This window comes from Salvelinus sp. IW2-2015, linkage group LG20 (assembly GCF_002910315.2).
Source record: "Salvelinus sp. IW2-2015 linkage group LG20, ASM291031v2, whole genome shotgun sequence".
NCBI lineage: Eukaryota > Metazoa > Chordata > Actinopteri > Salmoniformes > Salmonidae > Salvelinus > Salvelinus sp. IW2-2015.
The window spans coordinates 56,435,117-56,463,063 of record NC_036860.1 but is presented as its reverse complement, the minus strand read 5'-3'; the positions used below and the strand labels follow the sequence as shown (position 1 = coordinate 56,463,063).

The 27,947-nt window shown below is 42.2% G+C and overlaps 1 protein-coding gene and 1 non-coding gene across 2 annotated transcripts; one reads left to right on the top strand and one right to left on the bottom strand.

Moving 5' to 3' along the window:
• Positions 1 to 27,947, bottom strand: LOC111980016 (melanopsin-B-like). Its single transcript, XM_024010699.1, has 9 exons — positions 27,802 to 27,947; positions 17,763 to 17,896; positions 17,336 to 17,539; positions 16,763 to 16,934; positions 8,484 to 8,645; positions 6,263 to 6,370; positions 5,621 to 5,795; positions 2,455 to 2,581; positions 1 to 1,421 (listed from the first exon to the last, which is right to left on the bottom strand). Exons 1-9 carry the CDS (start codon positions 27,945 to 27,947, stop codon positions 1,114 to 1,116), a joined length of 1,536 nt encoding a protein of 511 aa, XP_023866467.1. The 3' UTR covers positions 1 to 1,113.
• On the top strand, positions 15,551 to 15,627 carry trnaa-ugc (transfer RNA alanine (anticodon UGC)). Its single transcript has one exon. It is a non-coding gene; the product is annotated as a tRNA-Ala (tRNA).

The window sequence follows — 27,947 nt, the reverse complement described above, 5'->3', positions numbered from 1 at the left end:
GTATTTCCTCATCTGAAATAACACATATCCCATAGGTAAAGAAACTTAACCAATATCACTCCGGCATCGAGTTCCCTTCCAAAATATGACTTTAGGTTCGATCAGGGTTATTCAGAGTTTGATATAGAAACTGCCATCCTTCTTCTCAAAGCGACACATAATATAAACCTGGTACCTACAGGAAATACTGTACATGTGCACATACAACAGAACATACAGTACTTGTGACAGATAATAAGGAAATGCTCCACAGTCCATGGGGATTCCAAACCCAGTAGTAGACAGTTGAAAAAACAAGTGGTAATCAAACCTTGTACAGTCACGCACAAAATACTCTAAACATTTCAGTAATTGTATGATTTAGTTTCCAAAGGTTAAATCATACGAAATTACTACATTTTCTATACTCCTCCTTTACACAAAATGTCACCCTAAGGAAAGTGTATCGTATGTATAGTAACAGTGCTTGAGCCTTTCTAACTCTCTCTAGTCTAGATGTTTTGGATTTGGATTGGGCTGCATCATTTGGTTTGAATCAAGTGGATCTTGATTTCTGGTGAATCAGTTGGTCCTCATATTATGTGCTTCTTGGTTTTAGAATGCGCACTTTCAGAAAGATCCTTCGACCTGCTGGGTTGATCCCAAAAAACAAGTCCATCCGAGTCTTTACAGTGTCCTTACGTCCTTGTGCGGTGATGGTAGATTCTACTCAGGCCTTAAAACAGGTATAGGACAACCTACTCAGTAGCCTGCTGTAGGAGACCAAAGGATTGTTTGTCATGAGATATTTGTTTGTCATTAAAACATAAGGCCATACATAAGACAAACACTGGACAGAAGTGTGTCAAGATCATACAGTAGATTACACATACTCTGACAGTTGTGAAAGCATTAGAAGCTGATTGGCTACACACAGAGAGTTGCGACTGAAGAACAGTAGTGATTAAAGGTGATTCTGTTTACAGCTGATTGTATTTAATATAAGTATAACCTTCTTGGACCATGACAATCGTCACTTGCTCTCTATCGTCTGTATTGTACAATATTGTGACAGTACCACATCCACACATCATGCATACAGCAACGCCTTCAGACAGCCTCCCCAGGGGGGTTTCAGGAGAGGAACTTTTCAACCAACTCCAGCAGTTCATTGGAGCAGTTTAAGCTCTGCAGGCCCAGTAGCATGTTCTCCTCACGGGTCTGTGCTCCATGCTCCTCCCCCTTATAGTGCCCTGTCGTCTCTGACGAGGGGCTGATGATGTGTGGAACTGCAGAGTCTCTGTGTTTGTTGTTGTTCAGGGTGCTGGGGGACCTGGGGGGTGAGGAGGCGCGGGGGGGGGGGCTCCTCCACCTCCTCCTGAGCTGACTGGCGGGGCTCTCTCCTGGGTCTTCTCCTCCTCCTGCCACCCCTCCCCAGCCTCCTCCCTGGTCACAGATTCAGACACCAGGTCGTAGTCACAGCTGCTCAGTGAGCCCCTCTCGGGGACGGCAGCCTGAGGGAGACAAACACTATTAGAGCACCAAATAAATGGGCAGTGAATTACATTTTTACCATCGTCATCACTTTTAATGAGCTAATATTTAGAAAGGTTCTAACCACCAACTCACTCCTGGCGAGAGAGGGCACGTTAAGAGGGCACGTTAAGAGGGCACGTTAAGAGGGCACGTTAAGAGGGCACGACAACACCTTTTCCCCCTCAGGAGACTGAAAAGATTTGTCATGGGTCCTCGGATCCTCAAAAAGTTCTACAGCTGCACCATCAAGAGCATTCTGACCTGTTGCATCACCGCCTGGTATGGCAACTGCTCGGCATCTGACCGTAAGGCACTACAGATGGTAGTGTGTACGGCACTGTACATCACTTGGGCCAAGCTTCCTGCCACCTAGGACCTATATACTAGGCGGTGCCAGAGGAAGGCCCAAAAACTTGTCAGAGACTCCAGTCAATCAAGTCATAGACTGTTTTCTCTGCTACCACACGACAAGTGGTACCGGAGCGCCAAGTCTAGGACCAAAAAGCTCCTTAACAGGTTCTACCCCCAAGCCATAAGACTGCTGAACAATTAATTAAATGGCCACCGAACTATTTACATTGACACCCCCCCCCCCCCTCCATTTGTTTTGTACACTGCTGCTATTCGCTGTTTAATATCTATGCATAGTCACTTCACCCCTACCTACATGTAAAAATTACCTCAACTAACCTGTACCCCCGCACATTGACTCAGTACCTGTACCCCCTGTATATAACCTGGTTATTGTAATCTTATTGTGTTACTTTTTATAATTTTTTACTTTAGTTTATTTGCAAAATATTTTCTTAACTCTTTCTTGAACTGCACTGTTGGTTAAGGGCTTGTAAGTAAGCATTTCATGGTAAGGTCTACACTTGTTGTATTTGGCGCATGTGACAAATAAAGTTTGATTTGATTTGAATTGAACACGTATCTTACCTTTTTCTGCCTGCTGCTGGGCTGACTGTCTGCACTCCTTCACTCTCAGAGCTCCAGAGGAGTGGCTGATTCTCAGAGTCTGGCTCTGCTGGTCGAAGGGGTCCAGCTCCACGTCACTCCACACCTGCTGTGAAAGTTACACACAACACAGGTCCAAGTCAGCCAGGTCCAAGTCAGCCAAGTCAGCCAGGTCCAAGTCAGCGACTGGTCAGTATATGTAATGCAGCTGCACATTCAGTTTCAAGAAAGTATGCCTAGATAACTGAAAACTCGAAAATTGGAAGGGGATTATTGGGTAAATCCTTTGTGTTTGGACACAACTGTAGGAGGTCCAGGATATGGACCAGGAGGTCCAGGATATGGACATCCTACTGTTTAGTTGTGTTTGTGTGGACTAAGCACTTGCAGAAGGTCTAAAATGGAACCGGCAGCCATAAAAGTGCTGAGCCTGCCCATGGCACGTGGGCCCTGCTACCCCTCCCTAGACCAGTAGACACTGGGCACACAGCTCTGAAAGGGCTCAGAGGTAATGTGAAGGGACACCTATTTCCCCTACAGATCTCTCCCCATGGGCCTCCCACATCAAACACACAGAACCTCGATAGAGAGATCATCAGACCAACAGCTCCTGGTGTGCTGCTGTGTGTTAGCCAGTTATTCACTCAGCAGCTGAGCTCTAATCCAGCATGTACACATAGTAAAGTTATTGCTGTGCTGCTGGACGCCTGTGTGTGACAGCCAGTTAGCAAAGAGCCCTGGGATGTGTCAGGGAGTTTGTGTCTCAGCCCCAGAAGGTTTTTTTGTCTTTGTCCTCACTCAGCAGCTGATCTCCAATCCAGCAAACACATAGTGAAGTTATTGTGTGTTATGCCCATAGGGGCACAGGGGCACGTGTCCCCTCAGATTTGTCCTTTTATTTATTTATTTTTTAACAATAAATAAATAAAGAAATTGTTTGTTTTTTCTCTGTAATAATACTAGCCACTTAGCAACTTTGTCTTTAGCTAGCCCAGATAGGTTCCCAATCTCCCAATCTCATAACTAGCTACCAAGAAGCCATTTCAGGCTATCAATCAAGTTAGAGTAGCTAGCTTGTCTAACTATCTTAGCTGGCATGCCTGCTGGCAGGTTGGTAAACTTGAGAAAAGCAAGCAACAACTTAATGTACAGAATAAGACTCACATGTCCTTCAATCTTTTACCCAGATTTTAGCAGAGATGCACAGAAGCATATTTATTTTATTTTTAAAAGAACCACCAGTCAGGAGGATACAAACAGGTCAAGAGGTATGCTTAGATATTCAGAAAAAAACAAATATATTTTTGACATAGAATTTAACATAATGACTATGGTTCTAGATCTGTTTCAGGTATAAAACAAATCAACATTCTCCAATTTACAGACAAGGGGCCTAGCCCCACTCGCAAGCCATCCTCACGTATTTTGTGCCCCCTTATATTTGGGGGTGCATGACGCAACTGGTTATACCAACGATGCATAACACAAAGTCTTAAACAGATTTGGAGATCAGACTTAAATACTGCGACAACATATGGTATATGACTTGTGATATTGTTAAAAAAGTTATATACAGTATACACAGTACCAGTCAAAAGTTTGGACACACCTACTCATTCAAGACTTTTCTACATTGTAGAATAATAGTGAAGACATCAAAACTATGACATGACACACATGGAATCATGTAGTAACGAAAAAAGTGTTAAACAAATCAACATATATTTTATGTTTGAGATTCTTCAAAGTAGCCACCCTTTGCCTTGATGACAGCTTTGCACACTCTTGGCATTCTCTCAACCAGCTTCATGAGAAATGCTTTTCCAACAGTCTTGAAGGAGTTCCCACATATGCTGAGCACTTGTTGGCTGCTTTTCCTTCCCTCTGCGGTCCAACTCATCCCAAACCATTTCAATTGGGTAGGTCAAGTGATTGTGGAGACCATATAATTTGATGCAGTACTCCATCACCCTCCTTCTTGGTCAAATAGCCCTTACACAGCCTGGAGGTGTGTTGGTTCATTGTCCTGTTGAAAAACAAATGATAGTCCAACTAAGCACAAACCAGATGGGATGGCGTATCGCTGCAGAATGCTGTGGTAGCCATGCTGGTTAAGTGTGCCTTGAATTCTAAATAAATCACAAACAATGTTACCAGCAAAGCACCCACACACCATCATACCTCCTCCTCCATGCTTCACGGTGGGAACTACACATAAGGAGATCATCCATTCACCTACTCTGCGTCTCACAAAGACACGATGGTTGGAACCAAAAATCAAAGATTTGCACTCATCAAACTAAAGGACAGATTTTCACCGGTCTAATGTTTCTTGGCCCAAGCAAGTCTCTTCTTCTTATTGGTGTCCTTTAGTAGTGGTTTCTTTGCTGCAAATTGACCATGAAGGCCTGATTCACACAATCTCCTCTGAACAGTTGATGTTGAGATGTGTCTGTTCTCCTCTGAACTCTGTGAAGCATTTATTTGGGCTGCAATCTGAGGTGCAGTTAACTCTAATGAACGTATCCTCTGCAGCAGAAGTAACTCTGGGTCTTCCATTCCTGTGGCGGTCCTCATGAGAGCCAGTTTCATCATCATGCTTGATGGTTTTTGCGACTGCACTTGAGGAAACCTTTAAAGTTCTTGAAACGTTCCATATTGACTGACCTTCATGTCTTATAGTAATGATGGACTGTCATTTCTCCTTGCTTATTTAAGCTGTTCTTGCCATAATATGGACTTGGTCTTTTACCAAATAGGGCTATCTTCTGTATACCACCCATACCTTGTCACAACACAACTGATTGGCTCAAACGCATTAAGAGGGAAAGAAAATCCACAAATTAACTTTTAACATGGCACCCCTGTTAATTGAAATGCATTCCAGGTGATTACCTCATGAAGCTGGTTGAGAGAAAGCCAAGAGTGTGCAAAGCTGTCATCAAGTCAAAGGGTGGCTACTTTGAAGAATCTCAAATCTAAAATATATTTTTGGTTACTACATGATTCCATATGTGTTATTTCATAGTTTAGTTTTGATGTCTTCACTCTTATTCTACAATGCATAAAATAGTAAAAATGAAGAAAAACCCTTGAATGAGTAGGTGTGTCCAAACTTTTGACTGGTACTGTAAGCACAACAACTTACTGTGTCTCTGGTGGACATGGAGGACACTTTATGGAACTTGGTCTTGGAGGTGGAGGACTGTCTGCTGAGCATAGGGTCCCTGAAGGAGGACTCGCTGTTGGACATAGAGATACAGCCATTCCTGTGGGGTTGGGCCAGGAAGTGCAGACAGGGAACCTTCTCTGCCAGAGTGTCTCTGTATGGGAGAGTCAACAAAGGAGAAAGGAAAGGGGAAGGAGGGATAGAATGTCAAGCATGCAGTACACCAAACCCTCCCTACTGTCATCATCACCTAAGTCAGTTGTAAGTTAACAAGTCAGTTGTTACAAGAGTCTCATCTGGATGGCCAAGCCCAATCACACCAAAGGAGCCCTGGGGGCAACTTGCCAAAATAAACCTTAGGTTATGACAGGTTAGGACAGTACATAACTAGGGGAGAATCTCAACTGCGTACTCCTTGCATCCTCTCTTCTCGCCTCCTTCTCAAAACCCATTGTATGAGAAAGCTAGAGGTCCCTCCCCTCTGACCTTCTACCTCCAAATCGTTTTGTGAAGGAGGCGAGATGAGAGATGAAAAGACGCGAGGATTATGCAACTGAGATTCTTCCAAGATGTTTTGAGTTGTGCCCTAGTGGAGGGAGACATTGAGATGACTGTACTCACCTGTACTTAGAGTGGATGATGGCATAGATGAAAGGGTTATAGATGGCTGAGGCTTTGGCAATGACAGCAGGGACGGCCTTGGAGTAGGGGCTGAGGGCACGTCCATAGCTGAAAGGAGAGAGAACATGAATAGGACACTACAAGCCTCACAGGTATGTCAAGTTATCTGAACCCTTCAGGTTTTACTGACACATGGCAGTATTCCATTCTGCTCTGTTTCCACCCTCTAACAATACGATTGGAGTCTTAACTGTATGTGTGTGTGCAGTATGTCTGTGGATGGTCAGTCATGCGTTGGTCAGTCCCTGCCCGTCTGTGCCTTGGTCACTCTGTTTGCACTGCCTGCCTAGGTAGCTCCTGTGCAGCCTATTTGTATGGCTCGGCAGTGGCCCAAAAGTGTCGCGAAGTGAGCATGAGGAATCATATGCTTAATAATCCCTTTCTCTCCGACAGACTACACTTCATCTCTTCACATCCACTCTCCTGGAGGTGTGAGCAAGGCCTTAACAGTATACTCATGACCAAGCTGCTGCAGTACGTACAGGACGCTGCCAATAGACAACTCTCAAAACCATCTGTTTCAAACAGTCTCTGTTTGAAACAACGTTTTCGAAACTCCCAAAACAGTCTGTCTCAGACTCTCACCTCTTCGACAGACGTGCCTGCTATTCGGAACCAATCCCAGCCTTACTCTGAGGATTTGGAGTGAGTTTCGTAGAGAATATATCACCGATTCTTCGGCATTACCCCAAAGTTCTGCAGTACAAAAATACTCAGCTTCATATCTGAATCAACACAGTCAGATAAAACCCCTATTCATGCCTCCTGATCATTCATACCCAGATCACATGCCCTCGAACTATAATCATTGCCTAAGTGTCTCAACAAGTACACCGCATGGCCAAAAGTATATGGTCACCCCTTCAAATTAGTGGATTCGGCTATTTCAGCCACACACGTTGCTGGCAGGTGTATAAAATCGAGCACACAGCCATTCAATCTCCATAGACAAACACTGGCAGTAGAATGGCCCGTACTGAAGAGCTCAGTGACTTTCAAAAAGACAGTTCATCAAATGTCTGCCCTGCTAGAGCTGCCCCGGTCAACTGTACGTGCTGTTATTGTGAAGTGGAAATGTCTAGGAGTAACAACGGCTCAGACGCGAAGTGGTAGGCCACACAAGCTCACGGAACAGGTCCGGCAAGTGCTGAAGCGCGTAACGCGTAAAAATCATCTGTCCTCTGTTGCAACACTCACTACCAAGTTCCAAACTGCCTCTGGAAGCAACGTCAGCACAATAACTGTTCATGAAATGGGTTTCCATGGCCAAGCAGCCACACACATGCCTAAGATCACCATGCGAAATACCAAGCGTTGGCTGGAGTGGTGTAAAGCTCACTGCCATTGGACTCTGGAGCAGTAGAAATGCGTTCTCTGGAGTGATGAATGAATTACGCTTCACCATCTGGCTGTCCGATGGACGAATCTGAGTTTTGCAGATGCCAGGAGAACGCTACCTGCCCGAATGCATAGTGCCAACTGTAAAGTTTGGTGGAGTAGGAATAATGGTCTGGGGCTGTTTTTCATGATTAGGGCTAGGCAATTTATTTCCAGTGAAGGGAAATCTTATTGCTACAGAATAAAATGACATTCTAGACGACTCTGTGCTTCCAACTTTGTGGTAACAGTTTAGGGAAGGCCCTGAACAAAGCGAGGTCCAAACAAAAATGGTTTGTTGAGATCGGTGTGGAAGAACTTGACTGGACTCCACAGAGCCCCATCGAACACCTTTGGGATTAATTGGAACGCTGACTGCGAGCCAAGCCTAATCGCCCAACATCAGTTCCCAATCTCACTAATGCTCTTGTGGCTGAATGGAAGCAAGTCTCGCAGCAATGTTCCAACATCTAATGGAAAGTCTTCCCAGAAGAGTGGAGGCTGTTATAGCAGCGAAGGGGGGGACCAACTCCATATTAATGCCCATGACTTTGGAATGAGATGTTCAACGAGAAGGCGTCAACATACTTTTGACCATGTAGTGTAGATCTTTGCGCGTAATTCATAAAGTTTTTCAGAGTACGAGTGCTGATCAAGGATCAGTTCCCCCATGTCCATGTAATCTTATTCAACATGATCTAAAAACAGGATAAACTTATCCTAGTTCAGCAATTCTACTGAAACGCTTTAAGAATATGGGACCTGAACCCCACTCCATAGTTACCCAGCCCAGGCGATGAGGGTGACGCAGGCGTAGGGAGACCAGGACATCACATAGACGATGATGACCACAAAGGCGATCTTGGCCAGCTTCCACTCTGTCTTGATGGACTGCTGCTGGATGAGGGTGGACTTCCTCACCTGACTGCCCAGTTTCTCCATGTCTCTGTGGGAGATGGAGAGAATGTCAGAGGAAGACATTGTGTGTGTGTGCATATGAGTGTGTGTGCGCGTGTGTGTATGTGTGTGTGTGTGTACCACTCAAAAGTTTGGACACACCTACTCATTCAAGGTTTTTCTTTATCTTTACTATTTTCTACATTGTAGTAATAGTGATGACATCAAAACTATGAAATAACACATTGAATCATGTAGTAAGCAAAAAAGTGTTAAACAAATGCAAATATATTTTATATTTGAGATTCTTCAAAGTAACCACCCTTTGCCTTGATGACAGCTTTGCACACTCTTGGCATTCTCTCAACACTAATAATTTGAAGTACTACTTAAGTCTTTTTTTTGGGTATCTGTACTTTACTTTACTATTTTACTTCACTACATTCCTGAAGAAAATAATGAAGAAAATAATGAACTTTTTACTCCATACATTTACTTTTGATACTTAAATTTATAACCAAATACTTTTAGACTTTTACTTAAGTAGTGTTTTACTGGGTGAGTCATTTTCTATTAACCTCTACAGCAGGTATTCCCAAACTGGAGTACGCGCAATGCTGTCGTTTTTTTTTTAATCTTCACATTTTCAAACAGTACATTTATATTTTCCAACGGGGCTATACATTTGCATTAGTTTTTTTCTCTCGCCTGAGTAGCCTCGTTTCACTGCCCAAAATAAAATGAAACCATCTAGTGTTCAGCGAAATAACAACACAATGTCAAATACAGGTAGCCTAGTCAAATAATTAACATCCAATCACATTAACTGTTACTCTCTCGTGGGAAACCTTCACTCTTGTGCAGACATTTAGAAACGAAACATGACAAATTGAAAAATAAGCCACGGGAGTTGTTGGATCGAGAATAAAAATGACTTTTGAGTTGTAAGACATGTATAAAAGCAACAGATACCATTAATACAAAGGGTCCAGAAGCGTCTTATATGGTAAGCTACCGAGTGGCTAGGACAGGCAAGCCCAATTGTTTTAATTTTTTTTTTTAATTTAACCTTTATTTAACCAGGTAGACCATTTGAGAACAAGTTCTCATTTACAACTGCGACCTGGCTAAGATAAAGCATAGCAGTGCGACACAAACAACAACACATGGAATGAACAAACGTACAGTCAATAACACAATAGAAAAAAATCTACAGTATATACAATGTGTGCAAATGAGGTAAGATTAGGGAGGTAAGGCAATAAATATGCCATAGTGGCGAAGTAATTACAATTTAGCAATTAAACACTGGAGTGATAGACGTGCAGAAGATGAATGCGCAAGTAGAGATACTGGGGTGCAAAGGAGCAAAAAAAACTAAAACAATATGGGGATGAGGTAGTTGGATGGGCTATTTACAGATGGGCTATGTACAGCGGCAATGATCTGTGAGCTGTTCTGACAGCTGATGCTTAAAGTTAGCGATCCTCGACTTCATCTACAAAATAGCTTCCAACACTCTACTCAGCAAACTGGATGCAGTCTATCACAGTGCCATTCGTTTTGTTACCAAAGCCCCTTATACCACCCACCACTGCGACCTGCATGCTCTCGTCGGCTGGCCCTCGCTACATATTCGTCGCCAGACCCACTGGCTCCAGGTCATCTATAAGTCTATGATAGGTAAAGCTACGACTTATCTCAGCTCACTGGTCACGATAACAACACCCACCCGTAGCACGCGCTCCAGCAGGTATATCCCACTGGTCATCCCCAAAGCCAACACCTCCTTTGGCCGCCTTTCCTTCCAGTTCTCTGCTGCCAGTGACTGGAACGAATTGCAAAAATCGCTGAAGCTGGAGACTTATATTTCCCTCACTAACTTTAAACATCAGTTATCTGAGCAGCTAACCGATCGCTGCAGCTGTACATAGTCCATCTGTAAATAGCCCACCCAATCTACCTACCTCATCCCCATATTGTTTTTAATTACTTTTCTGCTCTTTTGCATACCAGTATCTCTACCTGCACATCATCATCTGCTCATGTATCACTCCAGTGTTAATCTGCTAAATTGTAATTACTTCGCTACTATGGCCTATTTATTGCCTACCTCCTCACGCCATTTGCACACACTGTATATAGACTTTCTTTTTTTCTATTGTGTTAGTGACTGTACGCTTGTTTATTCCATGTGTAACTCTGTGCTGTTGTTTGTGTCACACTGCTTTGCTTTATCTTGGCCAGGTCGCAGTTGTAAATGAGAACTTGTTCTCAACTAGCTTACCTGGTTTAACAAAGATTAAGATTTTAAAAAATGAGTCTCCAGCTTCAGTGAAGCTATTGTGGAGGACTTAATTCTTCCTGCTGTCTCGGCTATGGCTGGGACAATGCTGGGAGAAAAGGCCCAAAAACTATACATACAATGCCTTCATCAAACAACGCTGTTTCACAATGCATCAGTGATATGGCAGGAGATGTTTTGAAACAATTACTGCTTCGCATACAAGCCAGTGAATTCTATGCGTTACAGCTGAATGAGTCAACAGACGTGGCGGGCCTGGCACAGCTCCTGGTATAGGTCCGTTACGTTTATGGGGGGTCAATTAAGACATCCTCTCTGCAAACCTCTGGAAACCAGGACAACATGAGAGGATATTTTTAAAGTACTGGACAGCTTTGTGACATCAAATGGACTTTGGTGGTCAAGATGTGTTGGTATCTGTACTGAAGGCACAAAAGCCATGACAGGAAGACATAGTGGAGTGGTAACGCGCATGCAAGCAGTTGCTCCCGATACCACTTGGGTACATTGCAGCATCCACCGAGAGGCTCTTGCTGCCAAGGGAATGCCTGACAGCTTGAAAGACGTTTTGGACACTACAGTGAAAATGGTTAACTTTGTTAAAGCAATGCCCCTGAACTCTCATGTATTTTCTGCATTATGCAATGATATGGGCATTATGAAATGATATGGACATACATAAGTGTGCTGGTTATCAAGGGACAAAGTATTAAGTATAGTTTCAAGTTTCTCACATGACTGGCCTATCTGGGTGATGTTTTTCTCCCCTGAATGATCTAAATCTAGGATTACAGGGACTCTCCGCAACTATATTCAATGTGACGGAACAAAATTGTGGCAAAGATTAAGAAATTGGAGCTCTTCTCTATCTGCATTAACAAGGACAACACATAGGTCTTTCCATCATTGTACATTTTTTGTGTGCAAATGAACTCAAGCTTACGGACAATGTCAAATGTGATATAGCGAAGCACCTGAGTGAGCTTGGTGCGCAATTACACAGGTGCTTTCCCGAAACAGACGACACTAACAACTGGATTTGTTATCCCTTTTATGCCCTGTCTCCGGTACACTTACCGATGTCTGAACAAGAGAGCCTCATCGAAATTGCAACAAGCAGTTCTGTGAAATTCTTATTTAATCAGAAGTCACTGCCAGATTTCTGGATAGGGCTGCGCTCAGAGTTTCTTGCCTTGGCAAATTGCGCTGTTAAGACACTGATACCCTTTGCAACCACGTACCTATGCGAGAGTGGATTCTCGGCCCTCACTAGCATGAAAACTAAATCCAGCACAGACTTTGTGTGGACAATTATTTAAGACTGAGATGCTCTCCAATACAACCCAACATTGCAGAGTTATGTGCATCCTTTCAAGCAAACCCTTCTCATTAACCTGTGGTGAGTTATTCACAATTTTTAATAAATTTTATTAACAAATAAGGTTTTATATGTAACAAGAGCAAAATTATTCATTATTATTATTTGTGCCTTGGTCCTATAAGAGTTTTTTGTCACTTCCTACAAGCCAGGTTGTGACAAATTCACACTCATTCTTATGTTTAATAAATCAAATGTGACTAAATGATATTAGTCACGTGCACCGAATACAACAGGTGTAGACCTTACAGTGAAATGCTTACTTACGAGTCCCTAACCAACAATGCAGTTAAAAAATACTGATAAGAATAAGAAATAAAAGTAACAAGTAATTAAGAGCAGCAGTAAATTAACAATAGCGAGACTATATACAAGGGGGTACCGGTACAGAGTCAATGTGCGGGGGCACCGGTTAGTTGAGGTAATGTACACGTAGGTAGAGTTATTAAAGTGACTATGCATAGATGATAATAACAGAGAGTAGCAGCAGTGTAAAAGAGGGGGGGGGGGACAATGCAAATAGTCTGAGTAGCCATGTGATCAGATGTTCAGGAGTCTTATGGCTTGGGGGTAGATGCTGTTTAGTTGCCTCTTGGACCTAGACTTGGCGCTTCGGTACCTCTTGCCGTGCGGGAGCAGAGAAAACAGTCTATGACTAGGGTGGCTGGAGTCTTTGACAATTTTTAGGGCCTTCCTCTGACACCGCCTGGTATAGAGGTCCTGGATGGCAGGAAGCTTGTACCCAGTGATATACTAGGCCGTTTGCACTACCCTCTGTAGTGCCTTGCGGTCGGAGGCCGAGCAGTTGCCATTCCAGGCAGTGATGCAACCGGTCAGGATACTCTCGATGGTGCAGCTGTAGAACCTTTTGTGGATCTGAGGACCCAAGCCAAATCTTTTCAGTCTCCTGAGAGGGAATAGGTTTTGTCATGCCCTCTTCACGACTGTCTTGGTGTGCTTGGACAATGTTCGTTTGTTGGTGATGTGGACACCAAGAATCTTGAAGCTCTCAACCTGCTCCACTACAGCCCCGTCAATGAGAATGGGGGCATACTCGGTCCTCTTTTTCCTGGAGTCCACAATCATCTCCTTTGTCTTGATCACGTTGAAGGAGAGGTTTTTGTCCTGGCACCACATGGCCAGGTCTATGACCACCTCCCTATAGGCTGTCTCGTTGTTGTCGGTGATCAGGCCTACCACTGTTGTGTCATCGGCAAACTTAATGATGGTGTTGGAGTCGTGCCTGGCCACGCAGTCATGAGTGAACAGGGAGTACAGGAGAGGACTGAGCACGCACCCCTGAGGGGTCCCTGTGTTGAAGATCAGTGTGGCGGATGTGTTGTTACCTACCCTAACCACCTGGGGGCGGCTCTTCAGGAAGTCCAGGATCCAGTTGCAGAGGGAGGTGTTTAGTCCCAGGGTCCTTAGCTTATTGATGAGCTTTGAGGGCACTATTGTGTTAAACGCTGAGCTGTAGTCAATGAATAGCATTGTCACATAGATGTTCCTTTTGTCCAGGTGGGAAAGGGCAGTGTGGAGTGCAATAGAGATTGCATCATCTGTGGATCTTTTGGGGCGGTATGCACATTGGAGTGGGTCTAGGGTTTCCAGGATAATGGTATTGATGTGAGCCATGACCAGCCTTTCAAAGCACTCATGGCTACAGACGGTAGTCATTTAGGCATGTTCCGTTTGTGTTCTTGGGCACAGGCACAATGGTGGTCTGCTTAAAACATGTTGTTTTACAAACTCAGACAGAGAGAGGTTGAAAATGTCAGTGAAGATTGCATCTTAGTGCAAGAAGCGTCACTACAGTCCCTGGTCGAATCTAGGCTGTATCACATCCGGACATGATTGGGAGTCCCATAGGGTGGCACACAATTGGCCCAGCGTCGTCCAGGTTTGGCTGAGGTAGGCCTGGTTCTAGAGGGGGTACGCAGCTGGAGGTTGAATTTTTGGGACTATAAAAAGTTTGGGAACCACTGCTCTACAGGATCGGTGGGTCCCCCACGGGATGGCTGAGCTAATATAGGCTAATGCGATTAGCATGAGGTTGTAAGTAACAAGAACATTTCCCAGGACATAGACATACAGTTGAAGTAGGAAGTTTACATACACCTTAGCCAAATACATTTAAACTCAGTTTTTCAGAATTGCTGACATTTAATCATAGTAAAAATTCCCTGTCTTAGTTCAGTTAGGATCACCACTTTATTTTAAGAATGTGAAATGTCAGAATAATAGGGTTGATTTATTTCAGCTTTTATTTCTTTCATCACATTCCCAGTGGGTCAGAAGTTTACATACACTCAATTAGTATTTGGTAGTATTGCCTTTCAATTGTTTAACTTGGGTGAAATTTTTGGGGGAGTCTTCCTTAAGCTTCCCACAATAAGTTGGGTGAATTTTGGCCCATTCCTGCTGACAGAGCTAGTGTAACTGAGTCAGGTTTGTAGGCCTCCTTGCTCGCACACGCCTTTTCAGTTTTGCCCACAAATTCTCTATGGGATTGAGGTCAGGGCTTTGTGATGGCCACTCCAATACCTTGACTGTGTTGTCCTTAAGCCATTTTGCCTTTGGAAGTTTGGAAGTATGCTTGGTGTCATTGTCCATTTGGAAGACCCATTTGCGACCAAGCTTTAACTTCCTGACTGATGTGAGATGTTGAGATGTTGCTTCAATATTTCAACATAATTTTCCTTTCCTCATGATGCCATCTATTTTGTGAAGTGCACCAGTCCCTCCTGCAGCAAAGCACCCCCACAACATGATGCTGCCACCCCCGTGCTTCACGGTTGGGATGGTGTTCTTCAGCTTGCAAGCATCCCCCTTGTACCTCCAAACATAACGATGGTCATTATGGCCAAACAGTTCCCTTTTTTTCATCAGACCAGATGACATTTCTCCAAAAAGTACAATCTTTGTCCCCATGTGCAGTTGCAAACCGTAGTCTGGCTTTTTTATGGCGGTTGTGGAGCAGTGGCTAATTCCTTGCTGAGGGGCCTTTCAGGTTGTGTCAATATAGAACTAATTTTACTGTGGATATAGATACTTCTGTACCCGTTTCCTCCAGCATCTTCACAAGATCCTTTGCTGTTGTTCTGGGATTGATTTGCACTTTTCGCACCAAAGTACGTTAATCTCTAGGAGACAGAACGCGTCTCCTTTCTGAGCGGTATGACGGCTGCGTGGACCCATGTTGTTTATACTTGCGTACGATTGTTTGTACAGATGAACGTGGTACCTTCAGGCGTTTGGAAATTGCTCCCAAGGTCCCGTGTGGCTCAGTTGGTAGAGCATGGCGCTTGCAACGCCAGGGTTGTGGGTTCAATTCCCACGGGGGGACCAGGATGAATATGTATGAACTTTCCAATTTGTAAGTCGCTCTGGATAAGAGCGTCTGCTAAATGACTTAAATGTAAATGAACCAGACTTGTGGAGGACTACAAGGTTTTTTCTGAGGTCTTGGCTGATTTCTTTTGATTTTCCTATGATGTCAAGCAAAGAGGCACTGAGTTTGAAGGTAGGTCTTGAAATACATCCACAGTTACACTCAAATGATGTCAATTAGCCTATCAGAAGCTTCTAAAGCCATAACATAATTTTGTGGAATTCTCCGAGCTGTTTAAAGGCACAGTCAACTTAGTGTATGTAAACTTCTGAACAACTGGAATTGTGATACAGTGAATTATAAGTGAAATAATCTGTCTGTGAACAATTATTGGAAAAATGACTTGTGTCATGCACAAAGTAGATGTCCTAACCGACTTGCCAAAACTATAGTTTGTTATTAACAAGAAATGTGTGGAGTGGTTGAAAAACGAGTTTTAATAACTCCAACCTAAGTGTATGTAAACTTCCGACTTCAACTGTATCTGATATTGGCAGAAAGCTTAAATTATTGTTAATTTAACTGCACTGTCCAATAAACATTAGCTATTACAGTGAAAGAATACCATGCTATTGTTTGAGGAGAGTGCACAGTTATGAACTTGAAAAGTTATTAATAAGCCAATTAGGCACATTTGGGCAGTCTTGATACAACGTTTTGAACAGAAATGCAATGGTTCATTGGATCAGTCTAAAACGTTGCACATACACTGCTGCCATCCAGTGGCCAAAATCTAAATTACGCCTGGGCTGGATTAATACATTATGGCCTTTCTCTTGCATTTCAAAGACTATGGTACAAAAAAATACAAAGAAGCGCATGTTTTTTCATTTGTGTATTATCTTTTACCAGATCTAATGTGTTATATTATACTACATTCATTTTACATTTCCATAAACTTAAAAGTGTTATGCATATCCTTGCTTCAAATCCTGAGCTACAGGCAGTTAGAATTGGGTATGTCATTTTAGGCGAAAATTGAAAAAAGGGGCAGATCCTTAAGAGGTTTTTAAGGTATCTTTACTTTTACTCAAGTATGACAACTGAGTACTTTTTCCACCACTGCATGGTTGTGTGAATGTATCTGCTTACCTACTGGCAGTGCGTATGGCCAGGAACATGCAGAGGTAGCAGTAGGAGATGATGCCCAGTGGGATGAAGAACACAAAGATGCATAGCATCAGAGTGTAACTCCTATTGGCTGGTGTGGAGGTCACATAATCCCACGTACAGGAGGTCATCAGGCCCTCAGGGATATAAGAACCTGGTGAGGGACAATGGGTTAAGATTAGTGTTGGGGTTGGGGTTAGGGTTAAGGTTAGGGTCCCGGTTGGGGTTAGGGTTGGGATTAAGGCTGCGGTCAGGGTAAGTGTCAGGGTTGGAGATCAAGTGTTTGAGAAAGAGAGAGGAGATTATTGTATCATTGCACCTGTAGAGAGACGAAGAAGAGTGATGGGAAAGTGAGAGCGTTGTAGAGATAAGATAAAAGGATGGTAGTCTGGTCCGAGATCTGTTTGGACTCTTGCCAACTCTATTAGTGTCATTGTCTAGCAAATGTGTGAGTATCTAGCACATGGCATGACTATTCCCTAACACATTGGCAAGAGAGCAGAAACAGTCAGAAAACTGGCACCCAAAAGGATGGCACTAGTGGAGGGAACTCACTCCAGCCAAAGAGAGGCGCCAGGCTCCAGCACAGCGAGTAGAGCCAGACAATGACGATGACAACGGAAGTGCGGCGTTTAGAGGTCCAGTGGAGGGCCTGTAGGGGCTTGGTGATGACGATGTAGCGGTCAATGGAGATAGCCAGCAGGTTGATCATGGAGGTGATCCCAAATAAGGCCCCACAGAAGGCATACATCTTACAGCCTGTACAGAAATCATTTAGAGATCTTACAAGCTGAGTAATCTCACAGGATAGAAAATTAGTGATGCAGAGAGATGGAATTTCCACAATTAATTTGATTTGTATTTTTTGTTCAGCATGGATAGCGTAATTCAGCTCCAAATACCAAAGTATCTGAAGCTTTCCATTAAGACAACTGATTTGATGCGGTATTTTACCCAAGTTATGGGATGAAGGTAAAAGTACCTGTTTCTCCAAAAACCCACTCCTTGTAGAGACAGTTGACAAAGAAGATAGGGGACTGTGTGATGGCCATGAGGAAGTCACTCACTGCCAGATTCATGATGAAATAGTTGGGAGGAGTCCGGAGCTTCTTGTTACTGAAATACAGAAGAAATATACAGTGTTTATGTTTTCAAAAAATAGATTCATTGTTATTAGCTTACTACTCACTTAAGATTTGACCTTTATCTTTATCACTAAAGCTTTAGCATTATAACAGAATAGCTTCTATCCAGGTAATGAAGTAAAGATTAGGTCAGAAGGCAAGGATGCGATGCTGTACTTTCACATTAGTCAAAAAGTGAAACCACTGGAACATGACCCCACACTCAGTTTGCTAACTACCTCGTGACCACACTCCCCTCTGTGATCTGAATTCCTTTAAGTGAATGTATCTCACTCTCTTGCCAACCATTCTAATTTAGGATGTAGAGTCTGAGTGGGTGAATTATCATTACATGAATCCATGACTGTTATTACAGTTGTCCATTAATCCCACCACAAACATAATTCAGCATAAGTAATGCTCAGTGATCAGCCATCACCTGCTGACAACCAGCCACCTCCCCAGCCCCCTCCTCCTCCTCCTCCTCCTCCTCCTCCTCCTCCTCCTCCTCACCATACCAATCCCTCGCTCTCGCCTCGCCCTGAGTCAATACACTCACCATTATCCCTCCTAGCAGCAGAGGTCATCCCCTACCTAGAAATACCTCCTGTTTTCCAAGAAACTAGACTGGCTCACAGCATCAGGGGTAATCAGACCGGCCCAATACAATTACAGAGTCAATTCAAGTTAGTATTTCAAGTCATTTCCAATGGCATGAAAATATCCCCTGATTTTGCTTGAGGGTGAGTGAATGGGTGAGAGAGTGCCCTCTGCCCTCCCCACTGTGAACATGGCCTGATTTCTGCTCGGAGTGTTTTGTGCTAAATAATGTTAATAACATTTAGATAGAGAAGTGACATGTTGGATTAGTGGAGAGTGACGTGTGCAGGTGTTGCCAGCTTCAGTAGGAGGAAGCAATGTCACCATGCTCTCATGTGGATCTGGGATTTGATTTTCACAAATCAAAGAGGAGATGTGATGCAATGGTCTCAATGGTCTCCGGGCGTCTCTCTGAGATCCTTAACTAAACACGAAGGACTCCACGGCCTGTGGAGCTCTCACGCATTACTAACAGAGAGGAGAGGACGAGGAGTACAAGGAGGAGAGGGTGGTAATGAAGACAATGATTAAGAAGAGAGGATGGAGAAAGTAAGGGAGTGGGAAAGATAATGAGGAGAAGAAGGACTTTAGAAGGTGTTTTGTGTTTAGTGACGGAATGCCTGAGCAGGTTTAATCTGTGTCCAGGAAACCAGCCCACAGTGCTCCTCACATTGAACCATCTAGTAAATGTACAGTAACAGAATGTGTCTCCACATCACCAGCACTCTGATCACTGACCCAGATGGGGATCATTAAGATCCCCAGATGGGGATCATTAAGCATGGGGATCACATAGGGACCTAGGATGAGCCAATCTATGGTCAGATTGAGTACCAATCTGGAACGCTACCCCCATGCTGGGTCTGTTTACGGCGATGGAGGTCAGAGCTCATGCCTGATTCCGCCAAGCTGAGTAAACGTAGTTGGAAATCAGACTTTTGTAGAAAATCACTTCCTATTATGTTACTTCTCTGAATGCCATTTTGAGACTCATTTATAGACATGCCAGCGAGGGAGTGAGGGAAAGGAACATATACATTAAGTGTACACAAACTCATTTTCACGTGCCTGGAGTTGATGTTATTGCAAACCATAATAGGTATCTGGAGCCCTTTTCACTTTTCCCAGCAACATAATCTTTAACAACAACCATAGCAACGATGACCGCAAAATGATTCCCTTCATTCTTGTCAAAGTGAAACATATATTTTACGATTAGGACCCCAGGGCCCTTTGAAATGACAAAAAAGTATTCTTAAAGGGATACTTTGGGACTTTCCCCAGAGTCAGATGAACTTGTGGATACCAATTTTATGTTTCTGTGTCCAGTATGAAGGAAGTTAAAGGTTGTTTCACAAGCCAATGCTAACTAGGATTAGCACAATGACTGAAAGTCTATGGGTATCTACTAGCATGCTAAAATCCTGAAGTATCCCTTTAAACACAGAGGCCTTTTAAATGTGTAAGTTAAAAAGAAACATACAGGACTGTATATGGAGTTACACACCCTGTCCACACAGAGCTGTCTTTGATGGCTGTCCTACCATAACGTGTGCAATTCTTCCTGCGCACTGGACAAATCTGTGTCAGTGAGCATTAAAGAGCTGATGCCTCCCACGCTTTCTGCTTTGATGTCAAATGTCAAACAATTGCCTTTGCACATGCACACACATCATCACAGGGTAGCATATGGTCCAAGTTAATTAAGCTCAAATATTCACTGAGTTTGGAATTTGTTACATAATGATTGCACTGGTACTGAAGCATTTTATTACTTTTATCATGACGATTAGATAATATTATCATAAAACAAAAATTACTAAAACGGGTGTAAGGTGATATATAATTTAAATCACCATTGCTTTTATGCTTAAAAAACATCCTTGTGTTTCTATAGTATAGTTATAACACAGTGTGTGAGGATTGTGTTTCTATAGTATAGTTATAACACAATGTGTGAGGATTGTGTTTCTATAGTATAGTTATAACACAGTGTTGTGATTGTGTTTCTATAGTATAGTTATAACACAGTGTGTGAGGATTGTGTTTCTATAGTATAGTTATAACACAGTGTGTGTGGATTGTGTTTCTATAGTATAGTTATAACACAGTGTGTGAGGATTGTGTTCTATAGTATAGTTTAAACACAATGTGTGAGGATTGTGTTTCTATAGTATAGTTATAACACAGTGTGTGAGGATTGTGTTTCTATAGTATAGTTATAACACAGTGTGTGAGGATTGTGTTTCTATAGTATAGTTATAACACAGTGTTGAGATTGTGTTTCTATAGTATAGTTAAACACAATGTGTGAGGATTGTGTTTCTATATATAGTTATAACACAAGTGTGTGGATTGTGTTTCTATAGTATAGTTATAACACAGATGTGTGAGGATTGTGTTTCTATAGTATAGTATAACACAATGTGTGAGGATTGTGTTCTATAGTATAGTTATAACACAATGTGTGAGGATTGTGTTTCTATAGTATAGTTATAACACAGTGTGTGGGATTGTGTTTCTATAGTATAGTTATAACACAGTGTGTGAGGATTGTGTTTCTATAGTATAGTTATAACACAGTGTGTGAGGATTGTGTTTCTATAGTATAGTTATAACACAATGTGTGAGGATTGTGTTTCTATAGTATAGTTATAACACAATGGTGTAGGATTGTGTTTCTATAGTATAGTTATAACACAGTGTGGAGGATTGTGTTTCTATAGTATAGTTATAACACAGTGTGTGTGGATTGTGTTTCTATAGTATAGTTATAACACAGTGTGTGTGGATTGTGTTTCTATACAATGTGTGGGGGTGAAGGGTAAAAATACATGTGTGGCTACAGCAGAGATTGAATGGTTGCATGGGAGTACCATGTCGCAGCATCAGTCAAGGATCTTCTTAATGCACAAAGCATGTCAGCAGCACACCCAGGGAACCTTGCCATCTCTACTGCCGTAGCCACTGCCGTGTGGAGTGAGCCACTGACAGCTAGCGGAATAAAGCCACTAGCTTGGAGTCAGTCACGCTCCTACCAGACGACCTAAACTGTAGCTATATGTACAACCTAGTGAGCTCTCCCAGCTCATATAGCGCAAGGGAACAGCAAACCTGATTTCAGACAAAAATAAAGCAACACCTCACGGCACAACGCCTCTCCCCCATGTGACCTAATATTTGTGTGTATGCACTGACGTGTATGTTAACTGATAGATGGACACACACTCTAACACACACTGTACACACACTCACAAATTATTATTCTTTGGTTATATTGTTTTTGTGTTTCGTTTAAAAAACAAACATTTTTGTGTCTTTGTATATGTACTGTGTATACTGAGTGTACAAAATATAAGGAACACCCTCCTACTTTTGCTCTCAGAACAGCTGCAATTCGTCAATGAATGGACTCCACAAGGTGTCGGAAGCTTTCCACAGGTATGCTGGCCCATGTTGAAGCCAATGCTTACACAGTTGTGTAAAGTTGGCTGGATGTCCTTTGGGTGGTGGATCATTCTTGATACACACGCGAAACAGTTGAGCGTGAAAAACCCAGCAGCGTTGCAGTTCTTGACACAAACCTGGCACCTACTACCATACCCCGTTCAAAGGCACTTAAATCTTTTGTCTTGCCCATTCACACTCTGAATGGCACACATACACAATCCATGTCTCAATTGTGTCAAGGCCTAAAAATCCTTTAACCCGTCTCCTCCCCTTCATCTACACTGATTGAAGTGGATTTACCAAATGGGGTCAATAACGGATTATAGCTTTCACCTGGTTTCACCTGGTTTCACCTGGATTTACCTGGATTCACCTGGTTTCACCTGGATTCACCTGATTTCACCTGCTTTCACCTTTATTCACCTGGATTCACCTGGTTTCACCTGGATTCACCTGGTTTCACCTGGATTCACCTGGAAATATGAATGGAAAGAGCAGGTATTCTTAATGTTTTATATACACTGAATATACCAAACATTAGGAATGCCTTCCTAATATTGAGTTGCACCCCGCCCCAACCCCCCTTCTTCCCTCAGGCCAGCCTCAATTCGTCGGGGCATGGACTCTACAAGGTGTCAAACGTTCCATGTCTCAAGGCTTAAAAATCCTTCTTTAACTTGTCTTCTCCCCTTCATCTACACTGATTGAAGTGGATTTAACAAATTACATCAATAAGGGATCATAGATTTCACCTGGATTCACCTGGTCAGTCTATGTCATGGAAAGAGCAGTGTTCTAAATGTTTTGTATACTCGGTATATATATATATATATATACACAATATAACATGTAACATGTAAAGTGTTGGCCCCATGTTTCATGAGCTGAAATAAAAAATCCTAGACATTTTCCATACGCACAAAAAAAAAAAAAACGAATATTTTTGGCAAAAATTTGTTTACATCCCTGTTAGTGAGCATTTCTCCTTTCCCAAGATAATCCATCCACCTTTACAGGTGCACCTTGTGCTGGGGACAATAAAACACCACTTTAAAATGTACAGTTTTGTCACAATTCCACAGATTAAGTTTTGAGGGAGTGTGCAGGTGGCATGCTGACTGCAGAGCTGTTGCAAGATAATTTAATGTTAATTTCTCTACCCTAAGCTGCCTCCAATGTCGTTTTAGAGAATTTTCAGTACGTCTAACCAGCCTCTCAAACGCAGACCACGTGTAACCATACCAGCCAAGGACCGCTAGAATCCGTTATTGACCTAATTTGTTAAATACAGTACCTTCTGAAAGTATTCAGACCCCTTGATTTTTTCCAAATTTTGTTACGTTACAGCCTTATTCTAAAATGGATTTAAAAATCTTAGCAATCTACACACAATACCCCATAATGACAAAGCGAAAACAGATTTTTAGACATTTTTGCAAATGTATAAAAAAAAATGCTTGACTTCTGTTACCCAGCATTAGCAAGCCTCGCACTGCTGCTTCGAGCACCATCGAAAATACGTTTTTTTAAATGTCAAATTAGCAAACATTTCTAAAAACCTGTTTTTGCTTTGTCATTATGGGGTATTGTATGTAGATTGATGAGGGGGAAAAATGTTTTAATAAATTTTAGAATAAGGCTGTCAAGTAACAAAATTTGGAAAAAATCAAGGGGTCTGAATACTTTCCGAAGGCACTGTATATACGGTACTTTCGGAAAGTATTCAGACCCCTTCCATTTTCCACATTTTGTTACGTTATAGCCTTAATCTAAAATGGATTAAATAAACAAATTCCCCATCAATCTACACGCAATACCCCATAATGACAAAGCGAGTGCAGGTTATATATATAAAAATAAAAACAGAAATACCTTATTTACATAATTATTATTTACATATTATTCAGACCCTAGGCATTGAGACTCGAAATTGAGCTCAGGGGCATCCTGTTTCAATTGATCATCCTTGAGATGTTTCTACAACTTGATTGGAGTCCACCTGTGATAAACACAATTGATTGGACATTATTTGGAAAGGCACACACCTGTCTATATAAGGTCCGACAGTTGACAGTGCATGTCAGAGCAAAAAAACAAGCCATGAGGTCGAAGGAATTGTCCGTAGAGCTCCGAGACAGGATTGTGTCGAGGCACAGATCAGGGGAAGAGTATCAAAAAATGTCTGCAGTGTTGAAGGTCCCAAAGAGCACAGTGGCCTCCATCATTCTTAAAATGGAAGAAGTTTGGAACCACCAAGACTCTTCCTAGAGCTGGCTGCCCGGCCAAACTGAGCAATCAGGGGAGAAGGGCCTTGGTCAGGGAGGTGACCAAGAACCTGATGTTCACTCTGACAGAGCTCCAGCGTTCCTCTTTGGAGATGGGAGAACCTTCCAGAAGTTCTACCATCTCTGCAGCACTCCACCAATCAGGTCTTTATGGTGGAGTGGCCAGACGTAAGCCACTCCTCAGTAAAAGGCACATGACAGCCCGCTTGGAGTTTGCCAAAAGGCACCTAAAGTACTCTAAGACTGAGAAACAAGATTCTTTGGTCTGATGAAACCAAGATTGAACTCTTTGGCCTGAATGCCAAGCATCACGTCTGGAGGAAACTTGGCACCATCCCTATGTTGAAGCATGGTGGTGACAGCATCATGCTGTTGGAATTTTTTTCAGCGGCAGTGACTGGGAGACTAGTCAGGATCGAGGCAAAGATAAACAGAGCAAAGTACAGATATCCTATATGGAAACCTGCTTTGTCATTATGGGGTATTGTGTGTAGATTGATGAGGAGAAAAAACAATTTAATTCATTTTAGAGGCTGTAGTGTAATAAAATGTGGAAAAAGTCAAGGGGTCTGAATACTTTCTGAATGCATTGTATACAGTATACATTTGGAATGTCTACAACTTACATACATTTAAAAATATTAATAAATATCCTCTTGGAAATAGGGGGCGCCATTTTCACTTTTGGATAAAATGGTGCCCAAATTAAACGGCCTCGTACTCTGTCCTAGATTATATAATATGCATATTATTATTACTATTGGATAGAAAACACTCTGAAGTTTCTAAAACTGTTTGAATTATATCTGTGAGTAAAACAGAACTCATTTGGAAGGCAAACTTCCAAACAGGAAGTGAAAATTCTGAAATGGGTCTCTGTGAAAGGCATCGCCTATTCAATTGCCTTGTATTTATGGATCTGTATGCACTTCATACGCCTTCCACTAGATGTCAACAGGCAGTAGAACATGGAATGAAGTGTCTAGCCTTATGTGGGACCGGATGAGAGTCTTTGGAGTGACAGGTCAGTCATATTGCCAGTTTTTGGCCACACACTTGGGCATGTCATATCTTTGTCTGCAAATCGTTAGATAGACACGAAGAAATGCTCCGTCTGGGACGTTATTGGATATATATGAGAAAAACATCCTGAAGATTGATTCTCAACTGAGTTTGACCAGTTTATTCGACTTTTATTATCACATTTAGAAGTTTTCGTTCATTGCGTCAAATCTTCATGGACACGTGAGCTACACATGCTAGCCAAAGTTGCTAATTCGACAGAAGAAATGGACATTCTAAAACAAAACAACGATTTATTGTGGAACTAGGATTCCTGGCACTGCATTCTGATGTTCATCAAAGTTCATCAAAGGTAAGGGAATATTTATGATGTTATTTCGTATTTTTGTTGACTCTGTTGACTCCAACATGGCGGAGAATGGCTGAGCGCTGTCTCAGATTATTGCATGCTGTGCTTTTTACTAAAGTTATTTTTTTAAATCTAACACAGCGGTTGCATTAAGAACCAGTGTATCTTTAATTATATGTACAACATGTACTTTCATCAGAGTTTATGATGAGTTTTTCTGTTAGATTGCGTGGCTCTCTAAAATGTCTCCGTATATTTTGGAGCCATTTCTGACCATGGCGCCAATGTAAAACCACGATTTGTAGCTATAAATATGCACATTTTTGAACAAAACATAAATGTATTGTATAACATGATGTCATAAGACTGTCATCTGATGAAGTTGTTCAAAGGTTAGTGATTAATTTTATCTCTATTTGTGGGTTTTGTGAAAGCTATCTTTGCGGTGAAAAAATGGCGTTGTGTTTTGGGCTATTGTGGTGAGCTAACATAAATATATGTTGTGTTTTCGCTGTAAAACATTTTCAAAATCGGACATGTTGGCTGGATTCACAAGATGTTTATCTTTCATTTGCTGTATTGGACTTGTGATTTCATGTATTTATATTATATGATATTCCCTGTTGCGCTAGGCTAGGCTATTCTAGGCAGCATTTCTGATGAGAATGATCCCGGATCCGGGATGGGTATTGAGTAGTTAACATGTAAAGCATTTTTTTGTCATGTGTCAGACCCCAGAAAGACTAGCTGTCGCCAATGGTGCTAATGGGGATACTAAATCAAATAAAATCAAAGCTCTCGGCTCAGGTAGAAATGAAACATATGTTAGAATGGGATATCGCTGTAGAACTGTGAACAAAACAAATTGGATCACACATGTTCAAGCAATCAGATAAGTGTGTAGCCTGTGCATATGGTAATACCAAATCAAATCAAAATCAAATTAAATATCATAGGTATGCCATGCCTTAGTGGAAGAGAAAATGTCTCTGTGCTCTTAGATCAGATGCAGATATCAGTAATTGAATGTGCTTAGTTTTCTGTCAAAGCAGTAGTAGACCTAGCTACTATGTTAGCTCTGTCAAAGGTCTGCTATGACCGAAAGCTAAGCACATGAAATTACCGGAATTAGCATTTTATCGAAGAGTGCAGAGACTTTCTTCACTGTGGTCTCTAATCTTCCTGCACCTCAGCTACTTTTACCGAATGCTACAATACGTACAGCAGATTTCACTAATGCCTTCCATGAAGGGGGTCTATGAAGGGTCATAGTGTCTAGAAGAATGTCTTCTCTCCAACTATGAAACACTTCATGATTTGAGAGTAGGGTTAACAACCAAAATACAAGGTGGCCATCGAGATCCCAACAGTTGAAAAACCCAGCCACATAACTCCTGTAATTAGTTGTTGTTGTGAATTACATGTAAAATAGACAGCTGTTTGCTTGGCATGCCATTCATTATTTCTATATCTGAGAGCTCCAGTTTGTTGTTCAACGTGAACTAAAAGTAAATCAGTTGTGTGTCACCACCGCACCAGACCAGCCAGCCGGACAATGTGTGACTTCTTTCTGTCACCCAGCATTAGCAAGCCTCGCTCTGTCGCTTCGAGCACCGTCGAAAATAAGTCTTAGTGTCAAAACAGTACCATGTCAAAACACATGACGCTCAAGATCACATTGTTAAATCAAACACATCATCCTGCTGCAACCTCTGAGGTTCACTTTCTCAGCTGGCCAATGATGAACCAGGGACAATGATTTATGAATAGTGACTACTCCATTACCGAAGACCTGAACATGAACAGTTTTTAGGAATTTTAAAGGATAGGATTCTGTAAAGAACAGGCAGATGAGGACAAATCACAGAGCTTAAACCAAAGGGTGTGAAAATCCAGGAAAGATTAAATAGAAGATGTAGTTGAAATGTGAGGCATGCCTGTCCTCAAATCTCTCAAAGACCTTCAGAAATCCAAATATCCTCTTTAAATACCCTGCATGGAAAAATCTCTTCTGTAAACACTTCGAAATTACTTCGGTGAATCAAATAAAAACAGGTTTTCAGGGGAAAAAACTGAAACACATCAGCCTCAGTGCTATTCTGCAAGAGAGAATAAACAGACTGGCACCCAACCTAGAAACACTTGCCCTCTCTTCTCCAAATCCCCCTTCCCTTAGGTACTGTGGCCTACCTGAAGAAGGCGTACATCACCAGGGCATTCCCACCGACCCCCACTGCTCCGATCACCACAACGAAGCAGGCCACGATGTAATGAGCTTGGTCTGGCACGTCTACCTTCCGGAAGAAACCTCGGTCCATGTTGTCCATGCCTGACAT

Excerpts from the sequence above, each read along its gene's own strand:
- LOC111980016 (XM_024010699.1), bottom strand. The coding sequence starts at position 27,947 with ATGTCAGGCATGGACAACATGGACCGAGGTTTCTTCCGGAAGGTAGAC. Across the intron at positions 8,646-16,762 it reads GCCATACGCACTGCCAGTAG|AGACATGGAGAAACTGGGCA; the intron begins GTAAGCAGATAC and ends CATCTCCCACAG. Across the intron at positions 2,582-5,620 it reads CCATGTCCACCAGAGACACA|CAGGTGTGGAGTGACGTGGA; the intron begins GTAAGTTGTTGT and ends TAACTTTCACAG.